Genomic DNA, 18,651 nt, shown 5'->3' on the forward strand with positions numbered 1-18,651 from the left:
TCCTTTATCGTCCCCTCCTTCATGCTAAGTCTCTGATTTACCTGCATTTCATAAAGTACTGCAGATTCTCACACACAGGGACAAACTGGAGACAACTCATATGGACTTGCAGAGATAACTCTGCCCTGCAAAAAGTCCACCTCGCAACGCGTTGTTTCTGCGCTGTGACTTCTTCCTCCCTAATACAACTTTCTCATGGTTCTACCTCCATATACGTGTGACTTTTAACAAAGCAAGGATTTACATGTATCTTCATTTTAGAAAGAATTACATGACGTATAAAAAAATACAATAAAAGTGACTGGAACTAATTTTTTTTATTGAGGAGGCAGCTAAGGAATACTAGTGGAAAATAAAGAAAGGGTAGGTGTTCTGAACCACGATTAGAAGGAGGTCAGAAGAGAAGGCCTTTCAACAGTCTGTCCATACTCTCTTCCCTGATCCTTAAGGCTGTAGAAGCTGATCAGATGGCTAGATCTGGATGGGACTAAAAATCCTCCAAACAGACCACAGATTCAATAGGACACCAACAGCCAGAGAGCGTGCCAGAACAGTCTTAATGTAAAATATTATGTGATTAAAATATTCATAATTTTATAGTGGCTTGGCAGTAACCACATTCAAGAAGTAATTTTCAGAACTCAGAAAAATAAATGGCACATATCCAGAAAAGTAAATGGTATGTGGTGATTTTTTTAAGTAGTCTTCTCTTAAATACTCTGAGTCTATATTTTTTATTTAGTAAATATTTTCTTATATATAGTATACATTGCTAAGGTAAACAAAAACCCTGCATCTGCCAAAAGAGGTCTGAAACAACATGCATTAGATAATGAGGACAAAATTACCTCCTTGGTATCACCAAGTTACTGCTTATTGATAAATGAGTTTATTTTCGGAAAGTAAAACTTTGTCCAGCATCCCTTCTGTCCTGAGTAAATTAAAAGAAACGTTACACAATTTTACTTGGAGTTTATAATTTCTCCTGTTGGGATTTTCCTCTCTCATGTTACTCAAGAGTATTTTGGGGCTGATTTTACCTCAGGTTCTAGGAGGAGAAGTGCAAAGATATGTAACTATTTATGGCAAATTTCCTGTTAGTAGCACAGGATTGTGAGTGTTCTGGTATCTACCAGGTTTTCACAACCAAATCATTTTTGCCATTTTTAAAAAATTTACAAATTTACAATTTTCTAGAAGAAAACAGGACAGAAAAAAAAAAACCTCATGAAATCCACAGAAGACAGACAATCCTAAACGCACCATTTCTAAAAATAAGTCATTTTAAAAGAAAATAACTAAACCTCACTAGAGCCTCCAACACTAATTAAATTCATCTCGTTAAAGAGAATAAGCAATTTCTAGAGATCCCTTTTGTTTAAAAATAAATAAATAAATTATACCTAGAATTGTTTATCAGTTAATTTAAGAATTACCCATTAAGAAAGCTGTCTCTTGATAGGAAGGAAAAGTACAATGAAATAACCCACTAAAGTCTTTCAAAGACAACATTCACCTCTTCCCCCAGTGGTGGCAAACTCAAATCAAATTGCTTGTATCAAGTGTGACAACTGCCAGGCAGACACACCTCTTTAATCCCTTTAGTTCCTATAGTTGCTTTTCAGGAAGTGCTGTTCCCCATGGCAGACATGCCAGGCAAAACCTCTGGATGCCATACCCCCTAGAGCCTAGCAAGGGCGGGGGGTGGCTAGGAGACGGGGTGGTACAGACAGCTGGTGAATCTGATACGACCTGTCGTTCCCCCACCGCCCACTGACCCCTCCTCAACCTGAGATTCAAAAGGCTTTCGTCACCCACTGTTTGGCGATAATCTAGGCATGGACGCTAGTGTAAACTGGTCTATTTCTCATAACCACTGTGCATGGACATGTGTCAGAGAGAAAAAGCCCGGTAATCCACTAACTCCACATCATCTACCGAATCAGAAGTAAACCTGCGGGCACTGGAGGAAACACAGCCTAACACGGTTCTTTCCACACTTGCTGTGTTATCAGCAGTCCTCGTTTAATCACCGGGTACACACAGCACTTTCACGCCAGCTGACGGCGTGGCCCCTGCCCCGGCAGCTAGCAGACCACTGCTGCAACAGATACGACCTTCTGAATGGCTTCAACTTTTCAACGTTGACTGCTGACACATGTGGTCATTCTTACCAAGAGCCAGAAAGTGAAAACATGACTTCACGAAACTAAATTTTGTCCAACTGATAAGGAACGGAAGACTATCTTTACAAACTCCCTGAGAGTCAGCAAGGGGAGGGGGCAGCAAGTGGGGGTGGGGGTTCAAAAAAGATAGAGACTCACTCCCTTATTGGCAGCAATGCAGCATTCAGCCAGCCGCAGCCAGAGGCGGGGGTTTGCGTGATAAACCTGAACCGCTTCAATCAGACACTCAAACGCAGCGAGCGGCCTTCCAATGTGAAGCAGCTGAATCCCACAGTTATAGAGCAACTCATACCTCTTGTTGGTTAGTAATGTACACATAGGTCTTCCTGAAAATTTTTTGCCTGATGATAAAAAGCAGATGAGAACAAACCATTAGATTTACAATAGCAGCTCCGCTGAAAACCTTTCTTCACTAAGTACTTAACCAGTACCTTGTCTGACACCGAGGACCCCAATTCTCAATCTGAAGGTGTAAACACCTCCCACCACAATGATGATCTCCACCCGCGACCTGACACATATCCTCCAGAGGCATCTCAGTTGTCTGTGCTCAAGGAGCCAGAGATGTGTCTTCTCGTGTGCCAACTCCCCAGGCAACGATGTTCCAGGAAGGCAAAGACAGAGGTAGGACCCTCTCTCACTCCAATGAACCTTACACTACCTCTCTGCACTCTTAGCGCCTGTAAGTAGATGTCCCTCCTCTTCACTTTCAGTTCAGCGAGGCTTCCCTGGTGGTTCAGGTGCTAAAGACTCTCCCTACGGTGCGGGAGACCTGGGTTTGATCCCTGGCTTGGGAAGATCCTCTGGAGTGTGTGGCAAGCTACGCCGGTATTCTTGCCTGGAGAATCCCATGGACAGAGGAGCCTGGTGGGCTACAGTCCACGGGGTTGTAAAGAGTCGGACAAGACTGAGTGACTACGCACATCACAGCCATCTGATCATCATGTATTTTCTTAACCAGAAGTATTCAGCTAATGTTAGGGTTTTAGGGAACTTTACTACGGAAACAAAAATTTACTATACCTACAATGACTAGTGTTCATTCACTTATTCTAATTTTCATTGTTGTAGCTGTTCAGTCACTAAGTTGTGTCTGATTCTTTGTGACCCCATGGACTGCAGCATGCTAGGCTTCCCTGGCCTTCACTATCTCCTGGAGTTTGTTTAAATTCCTATCTATTGAGGCGGTGATGCTATCTAACCATCTCCCCCTCTGCCTCCCTCTTCTCCTTTCTTTCATAGGCCATAATAAAATGAGAGGAGGGATTCCCTGGCAGTCCAGTGGTTAGGACTTGGCGCTTTCACTGTTGGGGCCCACCCAGGTTTGATCCCTGGTCGAGGAACTAAGATCCCACAAGCCGTGTGGTGTGGCCAAAAAAAAGGAGAGAGAGAGACTGTGTGTGATTTTTTGGATATATTTTTCATCAATTAAATAGTCTTTAAACTACACAATTGCCTGATTTTAAGGACTTCAGATCAAGGATCCACATACCAAGAATATAAAGGGATAAACTCCAAAAATTTGCTTAAAGATTGTCAGGTGCTGCCAACCATATCACATATGACACCCCCTGAAGAAAAAAAAAAAAAAAGGCTAGAATAAAACTAGTTTAGGGACTTCCCTGGTGGTCTCGTGGCTAAGACCTCACGCTCCCAAGGTAAGAGGGTCTGGGTTTGATCCCTGGTCAGGGAACTAGATCCTGCATGTCTCAACTAAGAGATACCTCATGCGGCAATGAAGAAGATCCTGAGTGCTGCAAGTCAGACCTGGCGCAGCCAAAATGAATTAAAAAAAAAAAAAAAAGCACAAACAAAAAAAAACAAACTAGTTTGGCAGAGTTAAGAAATCTTAGGAAAATACTTTGCTTTATAACATTACCACATGAGATTACTGATTTTTCAAATCCATGAAAAAGTGAATGTAATTTGAACTTCTTTGTTTATTATTCCTAACACCTTGCTACACAAAGTAGCAATATCTACTAAAAATCCAGAGTCAATTTCTGGGGTAGGATCATGTGTATGTAAGGACACATGACAAGCATTTTAACCAGGTACCTGCTCCCTGAAACCATGCTTTCCTCGAGCAGTGAAACAGAAGCTGCCGCCACCCGTGGGCTTACCTGGATCGGCGCTGCCCGCGCTGAGCTGGGCACAGACATCGTCATTCTCCTGTAGAGCCTTCTTAAAGTAGAAAATTCCCAAATTGTGCTTGCTCATGGCAAAATGGATACAACCAAGATTATTCCAGAACATGCACCGCAAGCATTCACCTGAGAAAAACAACAGATCTGTCCACAAGCTAATTTTACTGGTGATACACATCCTACAAGAATCAGGCTTTTGGGGCTTGAGTTAATTCTATATTCAATGCCACTCAGACACTAGAGAACAGTTTACAAGGCATACAAAATTTAGGAAAACATCTGAAAATTCTGTAAACTCCTTTCTCTTAGAATCTCTTATTAAAGGTGATAAATAAATCCAGCATATTGATTTTTTTTTTCAGCATAATGATTTTGTTAGCCTTTTTATCTTTTTCTGATTTCATTTTTAATAACCACAGGCAAATGATACAAAAATGCAGAAGACAAGAAGTATTTATTAGTAACATAGTAAGTACAAATTGCATCCACACAACAGTTCTGGGGAGGAAAGAAGCAAGTTACAGAAGCGATAGAAGTATATTAAAGAACATGCAAATAGAATGTGTAAAATCCTGTTTTGTTCAACTCTGTCTCCACTCTTCTTTCCATTCACACTCCTTTAACTATGATGATGGCTGAGCATCTATCTTCCTGTGTGAGTTGGACATTTGTATTTCTTATCCTGTACACTTGCCTCTTCCTAGTTCTTAACCCATGTAAAAGATCTGGTTACAGATGTTTTCCTATTGGTTACCTGCTAGTGTGTACATTATAGAAACCTTCTGTCCCATGTGTTTCAATTATTCCCCCCCACTGCCAGCTTGTCATCTGTCTTGTGACTTGGTTAGAGTGTGTGTATGTGTATGCTTATGTTTTTAATTATAAAAAGTTTTACATTTTTATGTGGTCAAACTTAGTCATCTTTTCTAAACTGTATAGTTCTGAGATTTTGGATAATGTTTAATCAAGGCTTCTTCACCACAAAAATAAGATAGTCATCCAAGTTTTCTTTTGTTGTCTTTATGATTTTATTTTTACTTTTTAATCCTGCATGTGTCTGGATTTTATTTTGGTGTAATGAAAGCAATCCAAGCTTTAGTTTTCTTTCTTTTTTTAGTTTTCTTTTTCTAAATGGTTTCCCAAACATTCCTAAACAATTTGCTGACAGTCTGACTTTTCCTCAATGATATAAAATACCAAACTAGATTGATAAAATTAATAATCAGAATATTCATTCAATGCTTAATGCTAAAAACGAAAGGCTGGCTTCATTTTGCTTTAAATTTAACTTATTTTTAATTTAAATTTAATTTTATCTTAAAATTAAGCAGTGATAATATTTAAGAAAGAAAAAAATCTAGGCTGAAGAATAAAAGAGTAAGAAATATGTTTTAAAGGAGGTTGTTTCTTGTGGGTGGCATTATGAACAATTTAAGAAAAACTATTCCCAAATCTTCTCTAACAGGCCTACTTTATCAGCAGCAAACACTGAATTTTATACATGGCAAGCAAATGAAAGATTTTAAAATAAATACGATGAAAAATATCAATACATAAAGTATACAACTATATATAAAATCCTTCCTACTAGATTATAAGTGTTGACTAGTCAACTACATGTCTGGTTCCATTTTAAAGACTGACAATATCAATTCTGAAATCAGCGTGAAGACAATCCTAGGTAAAATTTCTGCAATATATATTATCTTTTTAGTCTGAAAGACCATTTCAGTTTGGGTGTTAGAGGGTCTCTGAGGGGAAATTATGACAATAAAAACATGAAAAATAAAAATTTAGCAGAATTAGACATGGGTACTCAGAATAAGGAGAGTACTTGAGAGAACTATAATGGAAAACACTGCCTTTTTCTGTCCTTTATGACTCCACTGGACCAAAGGGGTGAATGGGGAAGGTCTGAGTGTGTTTACATTTATGTTTTGTACACTGGTCTAAACAGAATCTCAGATGAAACAAATATTTATTTATCTTTTGCATTCTGAACTTAGTCCAAAATATCTTCACTAGTTTAACCTCATTTCTTGAATAAACCGATTTTCTTCCTCCTTCTCCATAAAACAGCAATGACACGAACTTAAATGAGAGCTGCAAATTTTACCTTTCATTTTACTATTAATATTAAACAATTTGTTAAGGCTTTCTAAATAGAGGAAAGAATAGCAGTAAGTAAATTCCTAATTTATAAAAATATTTTCAATATAATGGTCTAAAAAATATTTCATAATATCACTGCTTTTATGGGAGAGAAGGGAAAAAGTAAAATCACTGTCATCTCATTTCCTTAAAAGGTCTCTCATTTCCCAAAGCAAAAGCCCAAAGTCCTTATGCCTTGGACACAATCTCTAAGCTGGTATTAAAACCAAAACGACCGAAAGAGTATCTGAGGTGAAAGACATGTAGGAGAAGAAGTGAGGCATCTCTTAAAATGGAAACAAGTAATAAAAGAAAATTCTTTAAAAAAAAAAAAGAAGAAGAAGAAGAAAATTCTAGGAATTTTCTGCAGCAGAAATAAAAAATATTTTCATTCAAAAAATGAGCAAAAGTCACTCTGAATAGCAGCCTAGGAAAAACAAAAAGCAACAAGGCGTAGAAAAATCAGGAAGAAAACACCAAAACTTCACAATTTTCTTTTACCTGTTTTCATGAATCCTGGATGCTCAGCAATGTTTGAACTATTCAACAGTTTCACAGCTTTTCGATAATTGCCTCTTAAGTACTCAAAATTGCTCTTAAGAAACAGGGAAGGTGCAGACTGTAAAGAAAACACAAGTTTCTTACAGTTTGTTTTCAGACACCTAATGCGAAATCATAATCACACCACTGCACTGGAACGTGGTCAAGGGCATAACCGAACCACGTTAAGTCAAGGTCGTGAAAACTATGGTCTCTGACTTTCCTGTTGCTTTCACAATCTGAAGCAATGAGACCTGGCAGGCAGCACTTTACAAACTGAATCATTAAATGTCTACCTAAAAAAATACATACAACATGTATGAATAAGAATATAGTCTGCAACGTATCCTTTGCAGATAGCAATGACTGTCTTCATCTATTATACTATTAACTGAAAGCCAATTTAACAGAACTAGGTCCTTCATCTTAGTGATTATTATAGACTGGTGATCTCCCTTATCTTCTAGGACACAAATACACCTTCATTGGAACCCAAGATACAAATAATTAAATGCTTTTCCAAGTAGGGGGGAAAAGGTGTCATTTTATGAATGGAAAAATTTCCTAACAGAATGCCTGTTTTCAACGGTGATTATTTCAACAATACAATAATCGTGTTTTGGATCACAGACCAGCTTTCACTTCTCCTGAAATTCGCTCCTGAAGTTTTCCCTGATGTGGGTATGACTAACAATGATTTACTTTCCTGTTCATCTCTCCCCTCTGATGATGGCATCCTTAAAGAAAGGGATTCGTGTCTTTTCTCCCCGAAAAGACTTGATAATAGCCTCAAGTCTACCCCTCAGGTCTGGGCTACAATGTTCTCTGAAATCCCTTGAAACTGACCTAGTGGCTAATTTGGATCCTGCCTGAGATTTCTAGAGTCAACTTTCCTGAACTTTTCCTACTATAAACTGTACCTCTTTATGACTTCACACTTTTAATTTACAGTTTTCCTAAAAGTATCTGTCTCTTTACTGTCTTAAGGCTACTTACCAGTGCAGGGTTGGGGTGGAGGGAAAGGAAAGGGTATTTTTAACTCAAATGCTCTTAGCACCAATCAAACTGAAGGTAATGTCGAGCCAAAGATCATTTGGAAGGGGCAGGTTTGGGCAACAACCAAATTATTTACCTTTAATAAATGTGTTGAGTATAGTCTAAAAAAAATACTACAGTATCTAATAACAGTAAATGTTTAAGTTAATTGTGATAAATCGCTCACAGAATTCTGGACAGCAGTATACTAAGGGGGAAATGTTTGTTACAGTTTTAAGTGAGAAAAACACTGTAATAAACTATACACACCGAATGATCAGTAGTTCACAATTCAATATAAAGGCTTTTATCTGGCAATATACATACACTACAATGAACGTAAGTTACTTAAAACTGACAAATAACTATGGTGAAAATAAGAAAATTTGGGACATAAAAGCTACCAATTGAAGAAAAAAAGTCAAGAAACTTACATTCCCAGCTGTATTCATGACGGACTTGATTTCCCTTTTGCATGCCTTTAGGGACTTCATTTGGATATATGCTCTTACTTTATACTGTCAAAGGAAAAACACTAGTATGTAGGAACTGTGGTGAACTTACACATGCTGAAGAAGTTTTACTTTCTTTTTTTCATGTATTTTTATTAGTTGCAGGCTAATTACTTTACAATATTGTAGTAGTTTTTGCCATACATTGACATGGAAGTTTTACTTTCTAGTTAAGAAAATTAAACCTAAACCCAATCTATTCACAACACAGTTATACCAGGTACTTGTGAAAGTGGATTTAAAAAAATTTTTTTAAATTATCTTAATCTATTTTTACTGTACTCTTGGAATATACATTTTTTAAAAAAAATTTCTCTCTTGGAATACACTTTTAAAAACTAAAATATGGTTGAATGAAATTTATATCTAAGTTCCAAGCAAAAATCCTACCAATCCTTAACTGTATATGGCTAACTAACAATGAATTTTCAAATTCTACAAACTGATTTTTATCATCCAATACGTTCCTGGGCCATTTCTCTCAATTTTCTATAGAGAATTAAAAGAAATAATATTACATTATCACCTTAAGCAAAATATACTTAGATAACTGTGGTTCTAAACTTTATTACTTCAAAATGAATAAACATACATGTCTTTGATTACTTATTGTTTTCAGTGATCACATCCTTCAGCATTCATAACTACAAGTAAATACATGTCACGTGTAACTTCTCTGAAACTTTACGCTACCTGATGTATCTTTGACTTCGCAGCTTCTATTAGCGCTCCACCTTCAGCTTTATGATTAGATCCGTCTTTGTTGGTATTATTACCGGTCTGTGGGGTGGTAAAACAAAGTTAACCAAGATTAAATATTTTTGACCATAACTGAAATCACTGACTTACAAGTGAGCTAATCTGAATCACCTAGAGAACATTTTCAAGATTCTGAATCCCAAGTCACATTTGGGTGCGTGACAGGAAACTCTTAAGAAGCTCACAGTTGAGTATAATGATGGGCTAGGTTTAAAAAGCATGGATATTACTTAGGCAAAACTGATTATCTTCCTAAAACACAGAACAGATCATGTCATTCCCTCTTTAAAAATTTTCTCTGTGGGCTTCCCTCTGTGGGCAGTCCAGTGGTGAAGAATCTGCCTTGCAATGCAAGGGACGCCAGTTTGATCCCTGGTCTGGGAAGATCCCACATGCCTTGGAGCAACTAAGCCTGCCCACTCCAACTCTGAGCCTGCGTGCTGCAATTACTGAAGCCAACTCCCCACAACTACACAAAGCCTGCACGCAGCATTGGAGGCCCACCACAGTCTAAAAATAACATAAAGAAATCTTTTGTAAAAAAAAAAAAGAAAGAAAAAACTTTCTTTGGGACTTCCTGGTGGGCTAAGAATTTGCCTTGCAATGCAAGGGATACCAGTTCGATCCAGAGTCTGGGAAGATCACTCATGCTGTGGGACAACTAAACCCATGCCCCACAAATACTAAAGCCTGTGCTCTGCAACAAGAGAAGCCACTAGTGAGAAGTCCAAGCACTGAAACTAGAGAAAGCCTGTACACGGCAACTAAGAGCCAGTGCAGCCAAAAAACAAAAAGTAATGGCAAGGTTATCATCCAAAAAAAAAAAAAGCAAGCAGACCAGCGGTTACCAGAGGCTGAGGGAAGGAGGGAATGGGAATGACTGCTAACAGGTACAGGGTTTCTTTCTGGAGTGATGACAAATGTTCCGGAATTCAGATAGTGGTAATGGTTGCACAATTATGTGAGTATACTAAAACCCACTGAACTGTACTCTTTAAAAGGATAAATTCTGTGTATGTGAATTATGTTTCAATAAACCTATTAAAATAATACTTAGTGACCACAAATACTAAACATACTTTACATTTTAGTCTGATCACCTCAGAACACTCACCTCATTCTTTCCATTTTTGTTATTGTTTCCCTGTGAAATCATTTTTTCCAGAACAGCAAGAAGATGTAAAGCTTTCTCAGCTTGGTAGGTTAATATATACAGGTCTACGAGCAAAAAACACACTGCTTGGGCAAATTTTTCTTCTGGGGGTAAAAAAAGAAAAAAAACAAGAAAAGTCACAATCCAAAATAATATTTCAGACCATTTCCCCCACAGAAAGCTCTAAAAAGCGAAGCCTGAGTCTTTTACTTAAAGGAGTGTTCATTCCCTAAAGTCATGTGTGGAAGCCAAGTGCAGTATCAACTATGTCATCCCATTAGGTTTCTCAAGGCCTCACGTATCAGGGATTCTAGTGCCTGAAATTCCTTTGATGAAGTATCTACCAAATATCAGCCCTTATAATGAGGAGTATTATGTTAGGTGGAAGGAAACCCTAATCCCAGAGCCTGGTTACTTAACAGATGCACAGCCTCTGCACATCACGGAACTATTTAAACTCAGCTGACCGACCTGAAAAGAGGAGGGAATACTTCACGTGCCTGATGGCAGGGGGTGGACTAGGTGATCTTGTTCCTTCTAACCCTAAAAAGGTCTGTGACTCTAGGAAAATAAGACTTCCTTTCTAGGCACTGAGATAGAGGAAATAAACAAGGTGATGAGAGACACAAAAGGAACAAGGTGTAGACTGGAGTATGCCAGAAGGTGAAACGGTCAAGAGGAAAATGTAAGGACAAAAATTCCAAGGAAGAAGAACCAGTGGAGAAAGGAGGGATAAGCTGGTATATGACAGGACACCATTCTCCTTTCCTTTCCGAAGAGAAGATAAACGGCAACGGTTTAAACGAAGGCAGCCAGAGAGAGGCATGGGCATAGGGAACAAATATATGGACGCCGAGGGGAAAATCGCAGAATGGAATGAGCTGGGAGCCTGGGACTGACACGTATACAGTACTATGCCTAAAACAGAGAACCATGAGAAGCCAGTGTGCGGCCCAGGGAACTCTATCAGGGCTCTGTGGGGACCTAGATGGGGGGCAATGCGAAAACGAGGGGATGCATGTACAGCTGATCCACTCTGCTCTACAGCAGAAACTAACACGACATTGAAAAGCAACTAGTTGTACTCCAACAAAAATTTATTAAAGGCCAAAAAAAAGGCTGTTATAGTCAAGAGCTGAACATTTCAGGGGCAGCCCCTGGTGGTCAGGGGTTAGGACGCCATGCTTCCAGGGAAGGGGCCTGGGTGTGATCCTGGGCCTGACAAGCCTTCCTGATGCCAGGCTTGCGCCTACACAGTGGCCACGGTGGAATCCACTTAAGACTAAGCGATGCACTGACGTGCCAAGGTCACAGGTCTAGAAGGGCTACCCACCTCAGCTGAGAACCCGCCAGTCCTCACCCAGGCCACAGTGCCGGATCTGTGCTGCTCCCCCAGGCCCCCGCGACACTGTCTTCTCACTCCCCGGAACCACCATCCCCGCAGGGCCTCTGCATACGCTACAACCTCTGGCTCTGATGCTTCCCCGCCAATTGCAAGGCTTACCTCTCCTCTTCACTCGAGCCACTTTCCAAATGCTGTCTTATTCCAGGCCTTCCTCAATTACCTTATCGAAAAACGACATCCCCAGTCAATCCTCCTACCCCATTTTAGCCTTTCTTCCCAGGATTTAACTACCTCACAATGCATATTTGTTGTATTGCTCTCTCTACCATTAGAAGATAAGCTTAATGAAAGTGAAGACTTGATTGCATTCACTATTATCTTCTGACTCCCAAACAGCATCTGCTCAATACACTTATGTTGTATGAAGAGTCAAGTAATAAAGTTAAAAAAATTTTTTACAGAAGGAAAATGGATCTGAATACGGAGTTGGTGTTTGTTGTTCAGCTGCTAAGTTGTGTTTGACTCTTTGCGACCCCATGGCCTGCAGCACGCCAGGCTCTCCTGTCCTTCGCTCTCTCCTGGAGCTTGCCCAAACTCATGTCCATTGAGTTGGTGATGCCGTCCAACCATCTCAGCTTGTGTCATCCCCTTCTGCTATTCTGTGCTCACAGTACAGCACAAAGTACAGATGACAACGGTCTCGGAAATTCTAAAAACCAGCTTCAGAGAGAAAACACATCCATGCCATCCCAGAAGTAGAACTGCGATTCGCAGCTTTACAGGGCAAATATCTGGTCCCTGGCCACACGGTCTTTCACCACTCATGCCTTGTCTGCCAGGCACAGTGTCCTCGGGGTGGAGGGGCAGCAGAGGGCCTGGAAAAGGCCTCCCCGGAGCCACAGTGAGAACTGTCCAGCCAGCCGTTGGCACGGGGACCTGGCATCTTCCCAAAGCAGCATCTGTCCTACCGTGACCGTAACAGCAGTCACGGACTTATAAATCCAGAATAGACACTAGTGTTTTGAATTTAAAAGAAAGACCCCGTGGAGAACAAGACACCTCAAATCTGCTTGCTCGCAGGCTGGAAGCCAAGCGCCCTCTCTACACATTTCTTAGGTCCAGCTTTGCTGGTGCTTTATTCACTCCCTCTTCTTTCCGTATCCTTACTTTAAATTTTTATCGGATCAATGTATGACAAAACCCACTGAAATGTTGTGAAGTAATTAGCCTCCAACTAATTAAAAAAAAAAAAAAAATTTGAAGCTAGGCGAATAATGCTAAACAATAAGTCCTTAATCCAGATTTTATCCACAGAATACATTTTTCATAACTGTGTTTTAAAAAAAAAAAAAAAATTTTTTTATCAGAGTATAGCTGCTTTCCAACGTCATATCAGTTTCTGCTGTATAGTAAAGTGAATCAGCTACACTTAAACATATACCCCTGTTTTTTGGATTTCTGTCCCATTCAGGCCACCACAGAGCAGTGGTCCTTACTTTTCTCAGCATTCTTATGTCAGGTTGGTAACTGTAAGCTAGTTAACAAAAGGCTAATTGTATCCTGTAGGATCTACTCTATGATCACCTACAAGAATTTCAATTAGGCAATATATGAAATAAAATACTACCCTGTCCTCCTCACTTCCAAAACACTCCCTCCTTAATACAGCAGTCAAGAAAGAAAGGATCAGGTACGCTAAGGCAGTGTTTAAAGAGTAAAGAAAAAAAAAGAACAAAGAAAAAAAAAAATCAGTTAATCTTTCCAATCAGGAACAGCATTTTCAACAGTTATCTTCAAAAACTGGGGTGGGGGGGCGGGTAACAGCAGGATGTTAAAGAAAAACCTAGATTCATCTAAAAGTGATAGAATTTTTATTTTTTCTAACCATTAAGATAATCTGACACTGCTTTTTCTTTCTTTAAACACTCATAAAGGATTCTCATTTAGGTTATCTAGACACAAGTATCACAGACCTTTGCAAGTATGAGGAGATAGGCAAATTTCTTGACAGATGACATACCGAAAGGTTCTATGAACTGATAAAGTTTTTCACCAACGGATATGGCCTCTGTATACTGCCGCAGATGATACAGGATGACTGCTTGATTGTAATACAACATGCTGTTTTCAACATCATCCAACCCATCCATTTCTTCAACAGCCGAGTGTACCTATGAAATAATCAAAGGAGATTATGTTCTAACAGTAAGAAAATAAAGAGTAAAGGTGCAAGAAGCTGATGAATAAGCAGGAACACAGGCCAACATTTTTAATCTAAGATCTCCCTCACTGTCAACAGGACCTATAGGTTTTGTTGTAAATTTCTGGCTGTGCGGGGTCTTCACCGCTGCGCACAGACCTTCTCCAGTTGCAGAGAGCGGGGCTTACTGCCCAGTCACGGAGCGGGCGCTTCTCATCGTGGAGCACGGGCTCTAGGGGCGCGAGTTCTAGTAGCTGGATCCCTGGTCGATCCTTGGGTCAGGAAGATCCCCTCGAGGGGCAAACGGCAACCTGTTCCTGTATTCTTCCCTGGAACAATCCCATGGACAGAGGAGCCTGGTGGGCTATAGTCCGTGGGGTCTCAGTGAGTGGGACATGACTGAGTGGGCCCGCACACACAACAGCATGGTGGTACTCATGAATTTAGCACGGGGGCTCAAAAGCCAAACAGAACTGGGTTCACGTGGCTCTTATTACGTAAAGCTTTGTGTCTTTGGACAATACACAAGTCATCTGGACCTTAGCGTTCAAGTCTACAAAAGGAGAAAAAAAATGTAGTAGCTACTTCATCGGGCTACTGGGAGGAATAAGTGACCTGTCCGACAGAAGTTCTTAGTTACATAAGGTCTCACTGTGTGGTGAGCACTGAAGGTCTGCCACCAGCCCTCTTCAATATCAAAGGTCTAACCGTGTGATGCTATCATGACCAGACCAATGACCAGGGCAAGTCCCAAACCATATATAAATTACAGCTTCTATCTGAACAATTAATCATTTCCTGACCCAAAATGCTAAAACAATTTAACATTATTATTAATAATTAAATCTTTCAGTTATAAGTAAGATTATATCTCAGCAACACGTCTTACCTACATTCTTGTAGGTAATCAGAGTAGATCCTATAGAATACAATTAGCCTTTTGTTAACTAGCTTACAGTTACCAGCTTCAAAGAAGAATGATAAGAAATGCTGAGAAATATTTTTCATATATTTCTATTTTATTTTTTTCCCATTTATTTTTATTAGTTGGAGGCTAATTACTTTACAATATTGTAGTGATTTTTGTCATACATTGACATGAATCAGCCATGGATTTACATGTATTCCCCATCCCGATCCCCCCTCCCACCTCCCTCCCCATCCCATCCCTCTGGGTCTTCCCAGTGCACCAGCCCTGAGCACTTGTCTCATGCATCCAGCCTGGGCTGGTGATCTGTTTCACCCTTGATAGTATACTTGTTTCAATGCTATTCTCTCAGAAGATCCCACCATCGCCTTCTCCCACAGAGTCCAAAAGTCTGTTCTGTACATCTGTGTCTCTTTTTCTGTTTTGCATATAGGGTTATTGTTACCATCTTTTTAAATTCCATATATATGCATTAGTATACTGTATTGGTCTTTATCTTTCTGGCTTACTTCACTCTGTATAATGGGCTCCAGTTTCATCCATCTCATTAGAACTGATTCAAATGAATTCTTTTTAATGGCTGAGTAATATTCCATGGTGTATATGTACCACAGCCCTTATCCATTCATCTGCTGATGGGCATCTAGGTTGCTTCCATGTCCTGGCTATTATAAATGGTGCTGCGATGAACATTGGGGTGCACGTGTCTCTTTCAGATCTGGTTTCCTCGGTGTGTATGCCCAGAAGTGGGATTGCTGGGTCATATGGCAATATATTTCTATTTTAATTCTTTCTCGAAACTCCAAAGCTCAGTCAGATTTTGTATATTTGCTTATTCTATTCAAGTTTGAAACCCAACAGAAAGTAAAATCACATACCATACCTTCATTTCCTAGAAAATGAATTGTATACAAATAAAACTAATACAAATGCTGCAAATATATTAGAAATTGTGCTATTAATATCAAATAAAAAGTCACATTAATTTTACTTAACTAATTTTATTTCATAATTTAGAGAGCACCACAATATTTTATAATGAAATTCATGTATGTATTACCTGATTCTTCAGCTGGTTAAGTGTTTGTCTCAAACTATCTGTTGTTGTCTGGTTACTTTTAAAAAACTCAGCTACTGCTGTATTCAAAATTATTTTATAATCATCTTTGTTTATATCTTGTAGGCAGGCAAGATGCTGCAGACAGACATCGTAATTTCCAGCCTAAAACAAAAATACACACAAAAAATCACATACCAACTTTAAGAACTTTACATTCATTTCCAAATATATTTCATTCATCTTTATTTAAAAGCTTTTACAAAGATATAATTTCCCTAAAAACACTAAAATCACTAGATGAAGTAATAGTCACATCAATTAAAAAATTGTGATATTATTTTAGAAACACAAAAACTTGGTAATGGCTCAAATTATTCCCATTCCTTTCACGATATTTAAACTCTAAAATTAAAGAAATTTAAACCTAAACCTACTCTCTGAAGCTAACTCTTAAATTAGTACAGAACAAAGATCATAAATTCACGGTGAAAATATTCATGCGTGACAGATTCTAAAAATGGAACAGATGAAGAGAAACCATTTCTTACTGTGAAAGCTTGGAAAGCATTGGTGGACAACTCCTTCTCCTGATCAGTGATCCCAGAGGACGGACCTGTCCCTTCATGTTTCTCTGCTCCCTGATCTGCAAATACACAAGTTTGATAGTTCTTTAGAAGTAACAGCTGTCCAGGGAAAGTGTCCCGAGTCTTCCTCTTAATTGTCTTCTTCCTACTGAAGTTGCCAAAGTCAGACCTTTCTCAACTACAATGAATAATTAGTATTTTTTGTATTTATTTTTATTTTTTGGTCATGCGGCATGTGTGATCTTAGTTCCCAGACCAGGAATTAAACCCTGCCCCCTGCATCGGAAGTGCAGATTCTTAACCACTGAACCACCAGCGAAGTTTGATAACTAACGTTATAAGTGAGGAATGAAGCAGTTTTTCAAAAACTTAAGAAATGTCTCCCTTTGCTGTGGAAATCCTTATATAAGGATTACAGGACATTCAGGCTGAGAATAAAGTGCTCTCTTAAAAATATCAGATCTGGGACTTCCCTGCCTACCAATGCAGGGGACACACAGGTTCTATCTCTGGTCCAGGAAGAATCCACATGCCACGGGGCAACTAAGCCCGTGTACCACAATTACTGAGCCAGTGCTCTAGAGTCCACAGGCTGCCACTAGACACAGCCTGCATGCAACAGTGAAGACCCAGCACAGCGAGAAAGGAAGAAAAACAAATAACTCTTGTCTTAAAAAAAGAATTAGATCTGCCTCCCACCACAGCAATACACCCCAAATCTCACATATTTAAGAACTTATGCCAGGCGCTAGAGACACAAAGAGATTATAAATACAAGGGAGATGCCTTCAAGAAGTTTATAATCCAGCTAGAATGTAGTAACATTTAACAATGAGAAAATGACACTGATAAGAATTCATAGCTGATTACCAGGCAATGAAGGCTTTCAGAGGCTTAGAAATCGAAAAGCCAGGATTAATACATTTAAAAAGCTTCCTTAACAGAAGTTTCCATATATATTAATTATTTCTGCCCTACAATTTACTGTTTTAAAAATTAGTTTTTTATTAAAAAAAAAATTCCCAAATAAATGCAAAAATCTCAGCTAGTGCAAGTTTTAAACGACTCAAGGACAACACCTGTTGAGTCTGAGTGTAAACTGGTCAGACCTCCTGGGAAGTAATCACCAATACCTGTCTATGTACAACGTCTTGACCAAACAACCCCACTTCCAGGTATTCACTCTACAAATACACAAAGATGCTCAATGCAGCAATGTTTATAATAGTGAATGTCTAGAAATAAACACCCTTCAGTTAAGAAAACTGCTAAGTAAACGGTGGTATAGAAATACAATGTCACACTAAACAACTGTTAAAAGCTGAGTCCCTACAACGTGTTGACATGGAGAAACATCCTCAACATCTTCTTAAATAAAAGAAACAGACTGCAAACAGTTTTATACAACAGAGCTCCATGTTTTATAAAAATATATACACAGATACTTATTTCTGAATATATATAAAGTAAAATTTGGAAGGATAAACATCCAGTTTTTAGTGGTTACCTTCAGGGAGCAGGACAGAAGACAGATTTTCCTTTCCTTCCTATTGCTCTTAACTGTGAGACCCAGGAGGGCTCTGTCTATGGTGCTTTTCTGGATACAAAACTTTCTGACCCCTCCCCTTCATTCCGCCCCCTCCCCCCGCCCCCCCACATCCTGTCCCATTTCTTGCTTGTAAGAAAAAGCTTCAGACTCCTAGATCTTCTTTAAGTTCAAAGGGCAGATTCAAACAGTAAACAGGGAAGATGGAGCAGTCGAGAAACAGCAGGGCAGGGTCCTGGTTCCTGCTCAATGAATACAGGTATCTCTGAGTTCTGCAGGAACTCAGGCCCCTACCCAAATGGAGGATGGTAACTTCAGGTTAAGCACAAGATTCTGGTTACCTCACCACCAGCCTATCAGAGGAAAGCCATAAACCCTGCAGCTCTCAACCCAGGTTTTGCCTACAAAAACTTTTTGCTGCAAACTGTTGGTGGAGTTTGGGTTTTTTTTAGCGCAACTTACCCATTCTCCTTGCTTGGCCCTGCAATAAACCTTTTTCTGCTCC

At 39.3% G+C, this 18,651-nt stretch overlaps 1 protein-coding gene across 2 annotated transcripts in view; it reads right to left on the reverse strand.

Annotated features, from left to right (window-relative positions):
- CNOT10 (CCR4-NOT transcription complex subunit 10) overlaps window positions 1-18,651 on the reverse strand; it is a 59,712-nt gene that overhangs the window by 26,577 nt on the left and 14,484 nt on the right. For both annotated transcript variants that reach the window (XM_043442689.1, XM_043442688.1), the window contains exons 2-10: window positions 16,565-16,659; window positions 16,017-16,178; window positions 13,849-13,999; window positions 10,445-10,587; window positions 9,265-9,351; window positions 8,494-8,577; window positions 6,986-7,103; window positions 4,310-4,459; window positions 2,325-2,527 (exon numbers count right to left, since the gene is read on the reverse strand). In XM_043442689.1, coding sequence (XP_043298624.1) covers window positions 2,325-2,527; window positions 4,310-4,459; window positions 6,986-7,103; window positions 8,494-8,577; window positions 9,265-9,351; window positions 10,445-10,587; window positions 13,849-13,999; window positions 16,017-16,178; window positions 16,565-16,659 — 1,193 coding nt within the window. The remainder of the gene's footprint in view (window positions 1-2,324; window positions 2,528-4,309; window positions 4,460-6,985; window positions 7,104-8,493; window positions 8,578-9,264; window positions 9,352-10,444; window positions 10,588-13,848; window positions 14,000-16,016; window positions 16,179-16,564; window positions 16,660-18,651) is intronic.

The sequence above is a fragment of the Cervus canadensis genome, chromosome 22, assembly GCF_019320065.1.
Source record: "Cervus canadensis isolate Bull #8, Minnesota chromosome 22, ASM1932006v1, whole genome shotgun sequence".
Lineage (NCBI taxonomy): Eukaryota > Metazoa > Chordata > Mammalia > Artiodactyla > Cervidae > Cervus > Cervus canadensis.